Here is a 15237-nt window from a genome sequence, read left to right on the forward strand (position 1 = left end):
AGGAAAATGCCTAGGTTCATTGTGGCACCATTGGGGAGGATCAGAATCAACAGCCCTTGTATTTCTTCCCCAGCTGCACCTCAGGGGTCTGTGTCTGTCACGCTCTACCCTTGGTCCATGTCTTTGCTGCTTTGTGATGTGCCGAGGAAAAGGAAAAAAAAAACAGGGTGGGCACCCGGTTTTAACCCACGTGGCACTTCTGCCACCCAGATCGAGTCAGAGAAGCAGCTGGTCAAGGCAAAAAAAGGAACCCCTTCCCTACATATTCAGCCCTGCAAAAGAAAACCTTGTGTTTTTAGGGCAATTTTTTCAACTGTGAAGTCTGCAGGTATCAGAGCTCACCTCCATGAAGAAGCTCTGTAGCTGTGCACCTTCCACCTGCCCTCACATGGGAATAATTTCAGGCCGATCACCCCATTCCAGAAATAAAATAGCAAACCCCCAGGTGTTCTCCTCCCTCCCTCCTGCCCCCCACAGCCCCTGCCCCATCCCGCTGCCCCTGGGTGCTTCGGAGCAGCAGCTGTTGGGTGCACACTGTGCTGATGCCCAAGCCTCCCTTTTGGGGTTTAATGGGGCAGGTCAGCGACCCCATGCCTGGTGTCCAGCAGAGGAGCGTGGTACGGGCAATGTTTTTGGTAAAAACAACCAATTCTGCAGTGCTGGAAATGAGGGGCTCCCTGAGAGCCCCATCCCTGGGCAGCCCTGAGCTGACATCTTCCCTGCCCCGGGGAGAAGGGGGAGGATGTGGCGAGAGGCTTGAGCCCTCCCCATCTTGTCTTAGCTATTTCTGGAAAGGATTAACGGAAACCAGGTTTTGCTTTTGACCTTTATGCCCACTTAGTCCATATTTCATACAGGCTGACAGAGATTTGGTGCTTGTCACCTCGCTTGCCTTGCCCAAGGCCAGGCTGCTGAAGGAACAGATCTCTGGGTTCCTGCACAGGGGATTGGATGTGGGAAATGCCAGCTCCAGCAGCTGCCTTCCTGACCCCTTTTTGGGGTGACTTTGTGGATCTTGGTTGTATTTATTAATCCTGCAAAGTTAGGAGACCATTAGGCTGCAAGGGCTGCCAGCTTGCACCAGCAAGGGGATGGACAGGGGTCTTTCGGGGTTGTAAATACTTGTCGAGGGAAAAATTCACCTTTTAAGGAACATTTCACATCTCTTCCCTCTTCTCTCCTGCAGGCCACCCAGGGATCTAGACTCCAAAGCCTGCATCTCTATTGGTGAGGAGGTAAGACTGGGAGTGACGATGAGAAGAAGACCTTTGGGGACAGGCGCCTGTCCTGGGCTGGCTGCTTCTCCACGCAGGCTGCTCTTGGGCTTGCTTCCTTCTTAACTGCAGCCAAAACTGGGGAGGTTGACAAACACCAGCTATTTACAAAATGTGGCCCATTTTGCATGAAGCGGGGGGTAGATGCTGGATGCATGGAAGCTGAGAAGAGCCAGGCTGGGATTTTGCTCCTCTTGGTTTTTGTGAGCCCCGCGAGCCACCTCCAGCCCTGGAGAGCCAACTGCTGGCTGCTGGTGGTGCTCCCGCAGCAAGGGCTGTCCCCAGAGCACCGGTGGGCAGCTGGCTGTGACCTGCTGCTTGTCCCCACCCTCTCCAATGTGCCCCCATGGGCTTGCCCTTTGCTTTCCATCATACGGGGGACTCCTTCAAGTGTTCCACTTCGGAGATCCCTGCCCTGCCTGAGGTGCAACTAATCCCCTGGAAATATCCGTTACAAAGCGAGGGGATTACTAGCATGAGATCTTACTCTCCTTTGCAGTTGCTCTGCTGATTTAAAGCCTTCGTCCAAAGTATTTCCCTTCGCTAATACCGAAGGCCTTCTCAAGAGCCTGACTCAGGGTAGATCTTCCTGTCCTGGAAGCAAATCCTTCTGACAGCATGGAAACCGGTCCACCTGATGCTATAAAAACATAGCAGGAAAAAAAACAAAACCGAGGGCAGCTATTTTGATAGGAGAAAACGGCACAGCAGCATTCATAAAAAACACTTTAAAGCCGGGTAATAAATTTATTAGGTGCAAAAGATAGACCTCGGTGTCAGCAAGTTAATTTATGAAGTGAAATACTAATGCAGTGGCGTTTTATGCTGTCTATCTTTGGATGCTTTTCTTTCATTTTGGACTTTGTATTTTCCCTGGCATGGAGCAGGGGCTGGAAGGTGGAAAGAGTGCGAGATGCCTCTGGAGCAAAATGGTGCAGCACCAAGGCAGAGCAACTGCCTGCTGCTAGAGCAAATCCAAGAAAATCATTTCTCCCCTGCAGTCCCAGGGGCGAGGAAAGTCCAGGTGCTCCAAAACGGCTCCGGGCATGGAGGCAGAGAGCCCGTGTTGGACGGTGCGGAGAGGCACTCTTGTAAAACACAGAGCTTGGTCTTTTTTATGGATGTGGCTATCTCGGAGAGACTGATGTGTCAGGGTTTGAATGTCGTGTGGGCTCATTGCTTACTTGTCTATCCAAGATCCTTTACGATGCGCTCCCCTCTTCCACCAGCCTTCCTCCACTCGCCCCAATCCCTGGAGAACGCCACTTTCCCCTTCTCCCTTTAAGCTTTGCTGCTAATTTTATGGGTTGCCCTGAGAGAGTCGAAGTGCCTTCTTGGAGAGGGTCCCGTGGAACAGTAGCAGCAGTGTCAGAGATGCTCAAATCAAGCAGAAGATGTTCGTGAGGGCTCCTTTAGCAGGCAGCGGAGCCTGAGCGCACAGTAACGCAGTGTATGGGCCCCGTGCGCTGTAGCCCCCCCGGCCGGCACGGGCCAGGCTGCAGAATTTTTCTGCTGTGCAGGCAAAAAAAACGGTGTGGGATTATGCGCCGTGAATCAGTTCATTATAAGCTGCTTCTTTCTGGAGGATGATTGACTGATGTGGTTGCGCGTTCAGCAAACAGAATGGCCGGTTTTAGTAGCAAAGGCATGTTTTAAAGATCCAAAAATAATAATAAGCAAAAAATAGAGCTGCTGCACAATATCGCGGCATGAAGGGAGAAGGGGCAGGTTAAAATGCAGGGCTGCAAACAAAGTAATCCTTTGTGTAAGGCCAGGAGAAAGAGATCTCCAGGGCTAGATGAAATAAATCCTTCATGGCTTAAAAATGGGGCGCACTCAGTATTTGGCCGATCTGCAGGGATGCAGAAATAAGATTTTACGGGCCTTAAGAAAAATTGGAGATACTTCCATGGTTGTTTGGGGGAGGAGAAGGATGGAAGGAAACAAACAAAAAAAAAAGAGAAAGAAGGGAAACTGAAGGTGATTCCCAGGGGAGAGGCTGCCGGGGCGCTCTCCATCCCATCTCATGGTGAGGCTGAGGGGCGGCTGGGTGCGGGTGGCTGCAGCACCCTGCCGAGGAGCACCCTCCCTGCACTCATCCTGCTCAGGGTGCGGTCCATGCAGGCTCCCCGCTCATGCACCAGGCCTTTTCAGAGCTCTGCTAATTATTTCAGAGTAGTTAATCCTCCCGTCAGCTCCTGAGGGCCATGGGTTTGTTTCCAGCCTCGTTGAGCAGGCAGGGAGGGGGATGCAGGGGGATGAATTCACGTGCTCAGCGGGGTTGGATTTGGGTTAGATTTGGGGTGTGTTTTGCTCCTTGCATCTGCCTCCTTGCTGACGGGTTCCTCCCTGCAGAACTTTGAGGTGAAAGCCGATGACCTGGAGCCCATCTCCGAGCTGGGACGAGGTGCGTACGGGGTGGTGGAGAAGATGCGGCACATGCCTAGCGGGCAGATCATGGCAGTGAAGGTAGAGTGAGCCTCCCGAGCTGCTTTCTGTGTGTTCGTTGTGTGTGGACGCCCTCTGCACCCTCGTCCCTGCGCATCTCTAATCTTGCTTGTTCTGACGCATGCCTTTACTGGGATCCACTTCTTTCCAAGTGGAATCCTCTTTCTACACAGGGGGAAGGAATGCCGAGGTGGATTTGGGCCCTGCTGACCAAAGAAAAGGGATGTGTCCAAAAAGTGGGATGCTCAGTGTGCTTCCTGCACTGTGGTGTATACAAACATATTGTTCTTCTATGTCTGCATATACCTGATTTTGCCAGGATTTTAGAGGCTATATGCCATCATTTTTTAATCATGCATATTTTTTCTAGCATGGATATATCCTCAATTCAGGGCTCTGCACAATAACTGTAATTGTAAAGAGGACTGTACTGTAAATTCAATTGCATAAGATCATTTTCTTCAGCTGGGACTTTTTTAATCTCCTTGGAACACAGAATTATTTTTTTTTTCACATTTTGTCTGCTGCAGTGGGGTCTTGATTCATGACAGGTTTGTAGATGCGATTGTGAAAAGTTTTCATAACAGCAGCTTTGACTCATAAGCTTGCAGCTTAAGGAAATAGTCATGGGAAAATTTGTACCTTGGGAAAGGCCAGTTTTTACAGGGCTGAATTTTAGCTCAAATTTCCTTTCAGAATAAGAAAAAGGCAAAAAAAAGATGCAGAGCTGGAAGCCAAGAGCAAACTGAAGGGAAATTCTTAGCTCCTCTGTTATGGCTGGACCTTGCTGTGGATGGTGGGATGTGTCTCAGGGCCTCCATGTTCCGCATTTTGTCTTCTTGTTCGCCAAACTGCAAAAAACCTCTCTGAGTATGATGTGAAGGGGGTGCGGCAGGCACATTCGGGCTTTTACTTGCATCTGCAATGCTGAACGGTGTAACTCCATCACTTACCGACCTCGAGTGTGTTTGGCCAAAGAGCCTGGATATGTGTGTGCCCCATATTGAGTTGTGCTGTGCCTGTTTGTTGTGCTTCCCAGCTGAGGGGCTGCAGGTTTGTCACATAAATGACATCTCTTCCCCAGGAGACTGGGAAACATCCACTTTCCAAAGCCATGAGGCACACATGGTGTTGGGCTGCAGGGATGGAGCCTTCTCTCCTGACCAAAGCTGCTGATGTACATAGATGGATGCTGCAGCTTCAGGAGCCGTGGGTTCCCACCAGCCTAGAATTTGATTCCCTACTCCTTTCTGCTCAACCAAGCCCCAGCGACTTTTGGCTGTTGTAAAAAAAAGTGGCATTTGCCAAGCAAAATCCCCTGCAGTTTGGGCTGAGGTCAAAAGACCTCTTCATCCACCGTGGCCTTGTGTGGCACCGGGGTGCCTGTGGTTGGGATGCGCCCATGACAAATAGGGATGATAAAGGGTAACTCAGGAGGTGTGAAAAAAGACAAAGGCACGATGTCAGGACATGCTGGGCAGCACGGCACCGCTGCAGTGGGTCCCTGCAGCAGCAGCGTGCTGACAGCCGTGCTGACAGCCAACGCTAACCTGCTTTGTGTTCCAGCGCATCCGAGCCACAGTGAACAGCCAGGAGCAGAAGAGGTTACTGATGGACCTGGATATCTCCATGAGGACGGTAGATTGCCCCTTCACTGTCACCTTTTACGGGGCACTTTTCCGAGAGGTATGGCATTCCGGAGACCGGCTGCGCTACCCTGGGGGGCTGGATCCCCTCCCGGGCTCTGAATTCCCCTGCCTTCCTCTGAATCCAAGGGTTTGATCTAGATATGAGACACGGTAGAATTTGAATTTGCTCAATCCTGGCCTAAGGGCTGTCGTGTGCAGTTATTTCGTGGTGAGCGAGGAGTGGCACGCTGCCATGTGAGGAAGAGCTGAGAGCATCCGAGCCCCTGTGCTCAGTGAGCACAGGGTGGTGATGGGGGTGGCTGGGTGCCGAGGACACCAACTCACAGCCTGGTCCGTTTGTGTTAATATTGTCCTGACTTGCGATGAGAAAGCCACATGGAGGAAAAATGTGGAAAGCTCTGGAGAGCAAGATTTATTGAAGAGGTTTAAGCCCAGCCCTGCAGAGCTGAACTTTTCCTGGCTGAGCGTTTGCTGAGGGACCTGAGCACGTAGGAACCTCAGTCCTGATAACTTTCAGGACTCCTAAATCACCAGGACTCTGCTTTGGGATGAGACAGCAGAAAATGCACTCTAAGTGGTAGGGAAGGTGGACAGCACTTAATTCCAGCTGGGGAGGAGGGAAAGAGAAAGCCCAGTAGAGTTTTGCTGAATAACTTTTACAAGACAGGGAAGAAGCAAACAGGCCAGCAAAGGGCAAGTGCCAAAGCAGACGTTTGTACATGAAAGGCAAGGATGGTCCGTTCCAGTGGGCAGATGTTTGCTTTCTTTATCCTCCAGGGAGACGTGTGGATCTGCATGGAGCTGATGGATACCTCACTGGACAAGTTCTACAAACACGTCATTGACAAAGGCCTGACGATTCCTGAGGACATCTTAGGGAAAATAGCTGTCTCTGTGAGTATTAGCGGGGCGAGGGGGGAAGAAAAAGGGTGTTTCTTTTCTAAGCCAGGTCCTGCATGACCCAGCCTCCCAGCAGTATTTGTGCTAGGAGGAGCATGGTCCACAGGCCAGCCCACGTGGACATTCCTAGGTGGCTTCTAGTTTTTGGTTTGGGGTGATGCTATTTATAAGCCATAAATACCCCCAAATGTGCCTGTACACCCTGTAATTGAGAGGCGGCACTGTGTGAGATGTGGGGAGGTCCCTGCAGCTCCTTTGCCTTCTCAGTCGGGTCCTGGTGCCCTTGGAGATCCCTGGGGACCCGCTGTCACCTCGGGGTGCAGGATGCATGTAGTTCCTTCCCTCCGAGCAGGTCCATGAGGATGGGGGGTGAAGCCAGAGAGCGTTCCCTCCCCGTTGTGGTGCTGCCAGCTGTGATTCACTCTAGGTTTGTTCTTTCAGATCGTAAAAGCACTAGAACATCTACACAGTAAGCTCTCCGTCATCCACAGAGGTAAGAGCCAGGCACGCAGCCGTGGCCGTGCCGGTGTCTGTCCGTCCCATGCTCCGTGGTGTCAGTCTCACAAGGGCTGACCTTGCAGCCAGGCACAGGGCTCCCATATAAAATCAGCCCATATAAAATCAGCCTTGGACAGCAAAAATATTCCCCAGTGTCTCACGACCAGCAAAAGCCATGGCAGAAGGCTGCTGACTCCATGCTGGAGCTGGAGTGGAGGAGAAGTGGGCTCCAGCCTGATGGTGTTGGCAGAAAAGGGCAGTTTCCCTTGCATTACATTTCCCTAATCCATGGTCTAAATCCATGGTGTGCTTCAACACCTCTGCAAAATTAAAACAGACTTTTCCTTCTGACTTTGGTGCGCTCAGGCTTTGTGCAGGCTTCTCCTGGAGCTCAGCAGCTCCATGCTGGTGTGCAGTGGGAGGCATTTCCTTGCTGGCAGGGATCTAACCATCCCCAGCCCCTTCTGTGGGCTTCCCCAAACGCCGGCAGGGCAGAATGGTTCAATACCGAAAATAGCTTCAAATGTACTCTTGAATACCCTCCTTAAACTCTTCCGGCATTTTTCCCATTTTGGATCTCAAATACGCCATGAACACACTCAGAAAAACACATTGCAGTGTTGCTGCTTGGTACCTTTATTTCTAAAGGATCGTTTTCAATTTGTTACGAGGAGGAAAAAGCCCTCTCCAGAGTGTGGCTGTGGGGGGAAGGAGTGTCCGAAGTGAAGAGAGTTCAGCTCCAACAGGCTGTCATGTGCTGTAGGTCCTGCACGTGGCTGGGGACTGAGTTCCTGCCTTCTGTGTCATTTGCAGTGGGTGGAAAATGCTGCTCAGCTTCTGAATTTCTGTTTGCTTCTTTGACTTCCACTGAAAATTGTCTTATTTCAAGATAATAACAGATGGGTGAGGATCTCAGATACCTGAAGCACTTGATTGCAAAGCGCTGATTAAAGAGTAGATGTTAATGAACTGTAAACCACCCAGTGCTAAAGAGCAGGACTCAAAAACAGCTTCTGGTCTCCCTCAGATGGTGTTTCAGCGCTTACAATTAATCCTTTATCACATGTAGGTAGATGGCCTTCTTGCAGAAGTGGCCTCTTATTTCTGGGTGTCAACAGGGGAAGGATTGCTCCCTTTTGAGGCTCATTCCTCAGATGAGAGAAGGGTAGCCTGTGTCGGGCATTTAAATAGCTCAGCAAATGGGCTTTGTGCTGACATTTCATCTGGGAGTAGCCTAGCCAGGAAGCCCCTGTATGCTCTGGCAGATATCACTTTTGACTTCTTTCTGTACCTTAATTTCCCTTGCTGATGGTGATTATAACCGCCTTCATGAGAATGATGCAAATGCGAATGCACCAGGGATTATAAGGCTGTGATGGGAAGCAGATAAATCTGGCAGTAATAAATAGATGAGACACTGGACTGATTTCCATAAGGTGTGGAGCACCCACACGCCTGCTGCTGTTCTCATTGCCTTCAAGCTTGGTATCCTTAAAATTAGAGGCCACTTCTGAAATCTTGATCCTTGTCTCAGTTTCCTGCTCCCTTCTTCCACTGCAATCCTCACGGCTCTTCACCCTTTCCTGCCCATCTTTTATCCTTTTCCCCATGTTTTTTTTTCCTTGTGCTGGCAAGAGAGCAGCTTCAGCTGGGGACTCAGTGGTGCTTCAGGCTTTCAGATGTCCCCTGGAGATGGCCCCAGCTCTGCCAAGCTGTTCCCTGTGAGCACTCTGATGGCCATGGCCATCTCCAGCTCGCTAGGACATGGTGGCTACCTGCAGGGTTACCTCCCACCCCCCAAATCAACGAGGGGAACCTGCAAGCGAAGGGACACTTGCAGGACATACGACAAGCCCACGAGGCAGTCACCTGACCTTGCAATAGCCACAACCAGCTGAGTTTCTGTCCTATATGGAGCACTGGGGTTTACATGGGCACCTTTGGTGCCCTCTGCTGATAGGAAGCTCTTTGGCTTTTTTTGGCTTGGCGCAACTGCCCATGCATGACAGTGACTGTGGTATGTGTTCCTTCTTGCAGATGTAAAGCCCTCTAACGTGTTGATCAATACACAGGGGCAGGTGAAAATGTGCGATTTTGGAATTAGCGGTTACCTCGTTGACTCGGTTGCTAAAACCATGGATGCGGGATGCAAACCCTACATGGCTGTAAGTTGAGCCGCGGAGAAGCCGCTTGTGAAAGCTGCTGCAGGGCAGCCAGAGGAACATGAGCCTGGGTGTCGGGTCATCCTAAAGGGGGAAGGATCAGCCACCAGCATGTCCCGGGGCCTCATTTTGTAAGACGTGTCCCTGAAGTTACTTGTAAAGGGGTAGAGGGAGGAGAAGAATCTCACGGGTCAAATCAGGTCTCCTGGGCGTGGCTTTCTGCTGCCTTATCTCCTCCCCGTGACCTTGGGAAAGGCTTTGTAATTACTCCGTGTTGAACTTTTGCTGTTTGCCCTGTGGGGACAACAGGGCTTTCTTTCTGGGAGAAAAACACTCCTTTGGACTTGCTCTCTGTGAAGTAGTCGCACGGGGTGAACATGGTCCTGGAGAGTCAAGGCTTGTCACCTCCTTCGTGCCTGATGTGCTGGGTCAGCTGCACCACCACAAACCCGGTGTAGGTGCCATCTCCTTCTGGTGACCCATTTCACTGTCTGCCCTTACTGGCACGGATGTAGGCTTGATCTGATGCCAAGATGGCCAAGGGAAGGAGCTGGCAGCATGGGCTAAGCGGCCCTGGCCTGACACCCATGAAAGACACCTCTGCGGTTGGTGAGCCCTGGGTGCAGGCATCACACTGGGTCCATCCCTGGTCCTTAACTGCCCTTGTGTCTCTTCACAGCCTGAAAGAATTAACCCTGAGCTGAACCAGAAGGGGTACAGCGTCAAATCTGATATCTGGAGCCTGGGGATCACAATGGTAGGGCAGTCTGGGGGCTGGCAGTGTTGTTGGGGTGTTGGGTGTGGTTTGTGGATTGGTTTTCCTCCCCGTAGCACCCTGGCACTGGTGGTGCTGGTTCCCTGGGAAGGTGTCAGGGTTGGAAGGGGCACACAGCTCTGCAGCTACCAGCGAGCTTATTGCGGGGTTGAGGGGAAGGCGGACGGAGCTGCCTTGCTGGCTTTGATGTGTCGGCGTGGCAGGACTGGTCTCCAAGGGTGTCCCACCCTTGGGACACCCCCGAGGCTCTGTCTGCGGCTGTCCCTGGGGCTGCCACCCTGCTGGCGACAGCCCTGCTGTGGTGGCCACAGGCTGCCGGGAGATGGCAGCATGGGCTAAGGCGAGGGCATCCGGCACTGCATGTCTGTCTGTGGAGCAGGTTGGATTTCAAACCTGAAAAAACATCCCAACAAGTCGCACTTAGCACAGTCCCTGTCAGAGGAGGGGGCATCGGTGGCATCTCCTACACACCGGTAGAAGCAGTGTTTAGGGGGAATCCATCTGCTTGCCATTTTATAGCACAGTGACCCTTTGCAATATGTATTTTTTAAACTTTTAACCTCTCCCCAGTGATATCCAACAGGAGGGCAGCAGGGACGATTGGACATGGAGGCTGCTGGGCGTCCTCAGGCCTGCCCTGTTTGCTGGGGGAGGTTAAACACAAGAGGTTTCTTGTAAGACACTATGGCCTAGCGGGGTGAGGAAACGCCACGTGTTTGTGCAGGGCCCAAAAAACCACACACGTGGGTGGGTAAACAGGCTGCCAAAATCCCGTGGAGTGGCAGGGCGAGCCCTGGGGTGTCTGTCCCCTGGGACTGAAGCATGGGTGCTGTCTCCCCAGATCGAGCTGGCCATCCTGCGCTTTCCCTACGACTCCTGGGGGACACCCTTCCAGCAGCTCAAGCAGGTGGTGGAGGAGCCGTCGCCGCAGCTCCCGGCAGACAAGTTTTCGTCGGAGTTCGTCGATTTTACCTCGCAATGGTAAACCTCCCCCATCCCTGCTGCCCTGGCCCTGCTGGACCTGGCCCTTCTGGCCCTGGCCATCTGATGATGAGGAGGGCAGGTGCCGGTGGCCTCCCACAACAATGTCCCTATCCCCACAGTTGTCCCCCACAGTAGTTGGGACAGCCTGATATTTGTGAAGTAACTACCCCTCAGGGCAATGGCTGGGCCTTCGTGTGGTGGCCAGCGATGGCTGGCCTTCTCTCTGCTTGAGGCCCAGACTCGGTGATTTGGGAGACGTACAGGAAGAAGGGATTAAGAAGGATATCTCAGCCAGTCACCCCCCTATGAATATCACGGGCTGTTTGTGGCAGGGTGGGGAAGCTGAACAAGGCTCAGGAATGGCCACATCCTCCAGCACCCGGGCCCTGAGCAGCCCCTTGTGCCACCCCGCTCCTGGGGGACGCAGCTCTGAGGGCAGGCCTGGTGCAGAGCTCGCACCGCGATGGCCCCGACCGTGGCTGTCCCGCTGCCGGGCCCTCCGGCTGCTGCTCTGCTCTCTCTGGGACTCGGAGCTGGAAGCAGCGGGAGAATTTGGCCGCGTCGTAGGAAAAGGGTTGGAGCAGATGCGCGCTGTCTGGAGGCTGGGAGTGCTGCATGAAAGCGCAGGCTCTCCCAGCACCCGAGGAGACTCGCAGCTGCCCTCATCATATGGTTCAAAGAGAGCTGGCAGTGGCCCCGCGGCTCCTGACTGCTTCTCCCTCCAGCTTCCCTGGAAACCGCCTGGGAGGCGTTTTTATTTTCCAGGCGCTGCAGTGCCATCTGCGGCTTGCCAAGTTGGCAGGTGGATGGTGGTTTGCAGGGTAGCCAAGAAAGGACGGCAGATCGACAAATACAGAAATGTGAGACTGTTCCCGAGCTGCCAGTGTCAGGGCCTGGAGTCCGGCCGGCTCTGCTGTGACCCAGGAAGGGGATTATCAGCCACTCCTGCCCAGGGACTTTAAGTACCGACGCTCAGATTCTTTGGAGTCTTGTCCAAACATGTTTTTGAGGTCCCTGGATTTAGCTGCACGCCTCTCTACCGCTTCGTGCTGGGGAATACCTGCACATGCCCACGCTGCTCTGTGTCTGTCAGAGGTGGGAGCTGGCTTGGAAAAACCATCTCACATAATGCCCACCATTTTTGCAAGGCCCACACTGAGATTTTGGACCAGCTGCCTTTCTCCTGTGCTGCTGGCTCACTGCTTGTTATTGCAGACTTGCCTGTTTGTGCCAGGCACTCTGTTGTTCCCCACTGAACAGAGGCATAGTTTGCTTTTGCAGACACAGTGTCTTGCAGCTATTGCCTTGGGCTGATTTAGGATTAAGATAGCCACAGCTGTTCATGGTGGTTGCAGTGAGAAGCATGACCCTACTGAGCAGCACTTGTATCTTGAAAACTCATGCTTTGGAGGGTACATGGCAGATTCTCTCTGTGCAAACTCTGTCATCTAGGATTACTGAAGACCCCTAAATACCAATGGAGTTGCATGGAATCAGAGGAGCGAGCTTTGGCTGCATGTTGCACTAGTTTTGTGGTGTCAGAGTCTGAGAATTTCTTCTGACACCAAACCAGGTCACGTCAAGTCAGTGTATCAAGGCTAGCTGCAATTCAAGAGGTCGCAGGGTGAACACACCATCTGCTGTCTGGGGCAGTGAAGCTGCAGTGACCTGTCTGAGCTAGCATCAGATCTAATATGGCGCTTTGTTCCGGAAAATTTACATGAATTTCAGTAATTTGTCACCAAATTTCCTGGTATTAATAACCTCGGAAAAAAAGGTTTTGTTTGTAGAGGTTCTAAATTAAGAGGATTATATCCAAATCCTGCTTCTGGACATGCCCAAGCTTGAAATTCACCTTAGCACCTCAGCTTGGGCTACTTTTGAGCTCAGAGGATGTGACACATCCCGTACCTCCAGTTCGGCAATATTGGCACGTATCGTTACTAGGTTCCTCTGTTCATTCACAACATGACACTAAACACGAGCCCGCTACACACAGCAAGCAGGAAATATCTATTCAGTGTGTGTCCTCCGCTTCCTCTGGGCTCCGGCAAATCCCAGCAGAGGAGCGACTTATCATCAGCAAGGTTCTCACTTTTGTTTTGCTCAGTGTGACACCTTTTCCCCGCCACCGACGTGTACGTGTGTGAAGATCTTTTCAAGTTGCTCCAAGTGTCTTTCCCCTAAATACACTGTCAGGAAGTGAGTAGAGATTACGTCCTGTCTTTTAAAAACTATTTTCTGCTGGAGGGAAACCAAAATAACTTCCAGCTACAACCCTCCAGAGCCATCTGTTGTAGGAGAGGAGAAAAAAAGGATGTCCCATGAAACCGTCCCCACTGATAACAGCATGGTGATAAACAAACCGTTGTACACATGCTTCGGAGCCGGTTGGTCAACTCTCCCAGTCAGAAACTGGAGTCTGTATCCATTCCTTTAGTCACTGACCTACCAGATGGTACCCAAAAGACCGATTGTGCCTGGTCCCCAGCAATAGGCAATGGTATATAGGGTATATACACTGGTATATAGGGTGTCCCTGGATCTGTGGCCTTGTGCTCACTGCACTGGTGTACCCAGCGCTGTGTGTCAGCTGGGGCCTGTGTGCAGGCTGTGGTGGCTGGGGGTGTCCTCAGGACCTAAGCTGTTTGCTTAACGTGGATGAGTAATTTAACTCACTCTACAAGGTCTTGAAACCTTGCTTTTATCAGGGTATAACTTTATGGCCATGCTTAAATTTTATAAAGAATGTAACTTTTTTTTTTTTTTCATTAAAGCTTGAAGAAGAATTCCAAAGAACGGCCAACATACCCAGAGCTTATGGTGAGTGTGCCTGGATTAAACAATGTTTTAATGTGTTGGTTCAGAACATGAGATGCTGAAGACAGGGTTTCCAATAGGGAGTGGTGATTTGGGATACTCAGCATCTGAATTCTCATAACAGATATGAGAATCCTGGCACTTCAGTGTCTTGGGAAGGTGCTGCAAAACAGAAATGCTCTTGGAGATCAAGTCAATCAAATGCTATTCCAGTCAGATCAAGGGAAAAGAAACTGTAAAAACAGTGAACATATTTGCTAAGGGATAAGAATGAGGCTGCAGAGAATCACTTAGCAAGGGTAAAATCCTCCTCTGGAGTTTGTGTGATGGCTTCAAACACTGAAGCCAAATGCTTGCAGCACGGATGCTCCACATGGGCTGCAGGAGCTGAGTGGTCTGCTAAGCTTCATTGCCATGGAGGAGACTTTTTGGACAGGGTGATTCCTGGATGTTAGGGACAGAGACAAGTCTGTGACTAATAATTCCGGTTATTGAATTTTGTCTGCTGCTTAGAGACTGTTTGCTGTGAGCACGCCTAGGACAGAGGAATAACTGAGGAAGAAAATGCTGATAAAGACTCATGACTGGGGAAATGCAAAGTACTGCAGGGGGTCGAGGTCAGATGCACTTAACTGCTGATGAACTTCCAGCAGTGCAGACACTGGCATAAACTCAGGCACAGCTCTAGGCTGGAGCTGGCACGAAGACGTCTAAGATGAGATTTTTCTGCCAGATATCCACAGCTTCGTGGCTAGTCTCCTGACTTTCTGGTGTTGATCCTGATGCTCCTAACAGCTGGTGCTCCTAACAATCTGGTCCCTTTTTTACTGTCATCTGGTTGACAGCTTGCTAAAGGGAGTCTTCTGGTTAAGGGGCGGAAGCTGCTCCAGAATATCCTCAGACATCGGTGTCTTCTGCCCCATAATTGTAGGATGTGTGTGATGCCATCCATGGGGTCAGCTTCATCACTGCCTCAGTCTGTGTGCTTGGAGGTGTTGGGATCTCTGTGGTGTGAAAGCACCAGGCTTTAAGGTGTTCTCTGGCTGCAAGACATGCTAGAAATCCACACACTTTTCAAAAGTGAGTTGTAAGCAATAAATGATTCCTGTGGCATTTCTTGCTGGGCCCTGTAATACAATTAGTCTATATATAGATCTGATTTACACACAGTTTGCCCAAATACTGGTTTCAGACAAAGGGAGGCCCGAGGTTTATGGCTTTTTTTTTTTCCTTTTTTTTTATTATTGAATAAATACGTATATATTTTAAGCATATTTCTGAAGTTTGCCAAATGGCCTTTTATCAAAAAGGTTCACCGGAGCAGCTCCGTCTGTTGCAGCATTAATACCCATTGGCAAGCGAGTGCATTTCTATTGAATTAGGTTCTTGGATCACCTCTCCAGAGTATCTCAATGCTGTGGTATTTTATGGCTGACATGAATGTTGTGAGGTCCTGTGGTTGAGGGTTGCTGTTTTGTTGTGTTTTTTTTTTTTTTTTTCTCCTCCTCTCTCTCTTATGGCATTAAGTTGCGGTACTGGATTGGACTTGTCATTTAGACCAAGGCTGCTCCCTTGCTTTCCTGTGGAATTGAGGTTTCTCATGGAAAATATGACGCTATGCTATCTTGAGCATCAGGAAAACTGATACCGGTGCTTAATTTCATTAAAAAACCCACTTCCCCAGGTGAAGTGGAGCATGAAACTACTGCAGGGCTTCTCTCCGGTGG

General features: G+C 50.9%; 1 protein-coding gene across 3 annotated transcripts in view; it reads left to right on the forward strand.

The window, feature by feature from the left end:
• Positions 1-15237, forward strand: part of MAP2K6 (mitogen-activated protein kinase kinase 6) — a 56371-nt gene that overhangs the window by 22146 nt on the left and 18988 nt on the right. For all 3 annotated transcript variants that reach the window (XM_040530327.1, XM_040530328.1, XM_040530329.1), the window contains exons 3-11: positions 1187-1235; positions 3630-3743; positions 5289-5408; positions 6149-6265; positions 6713-6764; positions 8807-8934; positions 9611-9688; positions 10548-10687; positions 13468-13513. In XM_040530327.1, coding sequence (XP_040386261.1) covers positions 1187-1235; positions 3630-3743; positions 5289-5408; positions 6149-6265; positions 6713-6764; positions 8807-8934; positions 9611-9688; positions 10548-10687; positions 13468-13513 — 844 coding nt within the window. The remainder of the gene's footprint in view (positions 1-1186; positions 1236-3629; positions 3744-5288; positions 5409-6148; positions 6266-6712; positions 6765-8806; positions 8935-9610; positions 9689-10547; positions 10688-13467; positions 13514-15237) is intronic.

This window comes from Cygnus olor, chromosome 18, assembly GCF_009769625.2.
Source record: "Cygnus olor isolate bCygOlo1 chromosome 18, bCygOlo1.pri.v2, whole genome shotgun sequence".
NCBI classification, from domain to species: Eukaryota; Metazoa; Chordata; class Aves; order Anseriformes; family Anatidae; genus Cygnus; species Cygnus olor.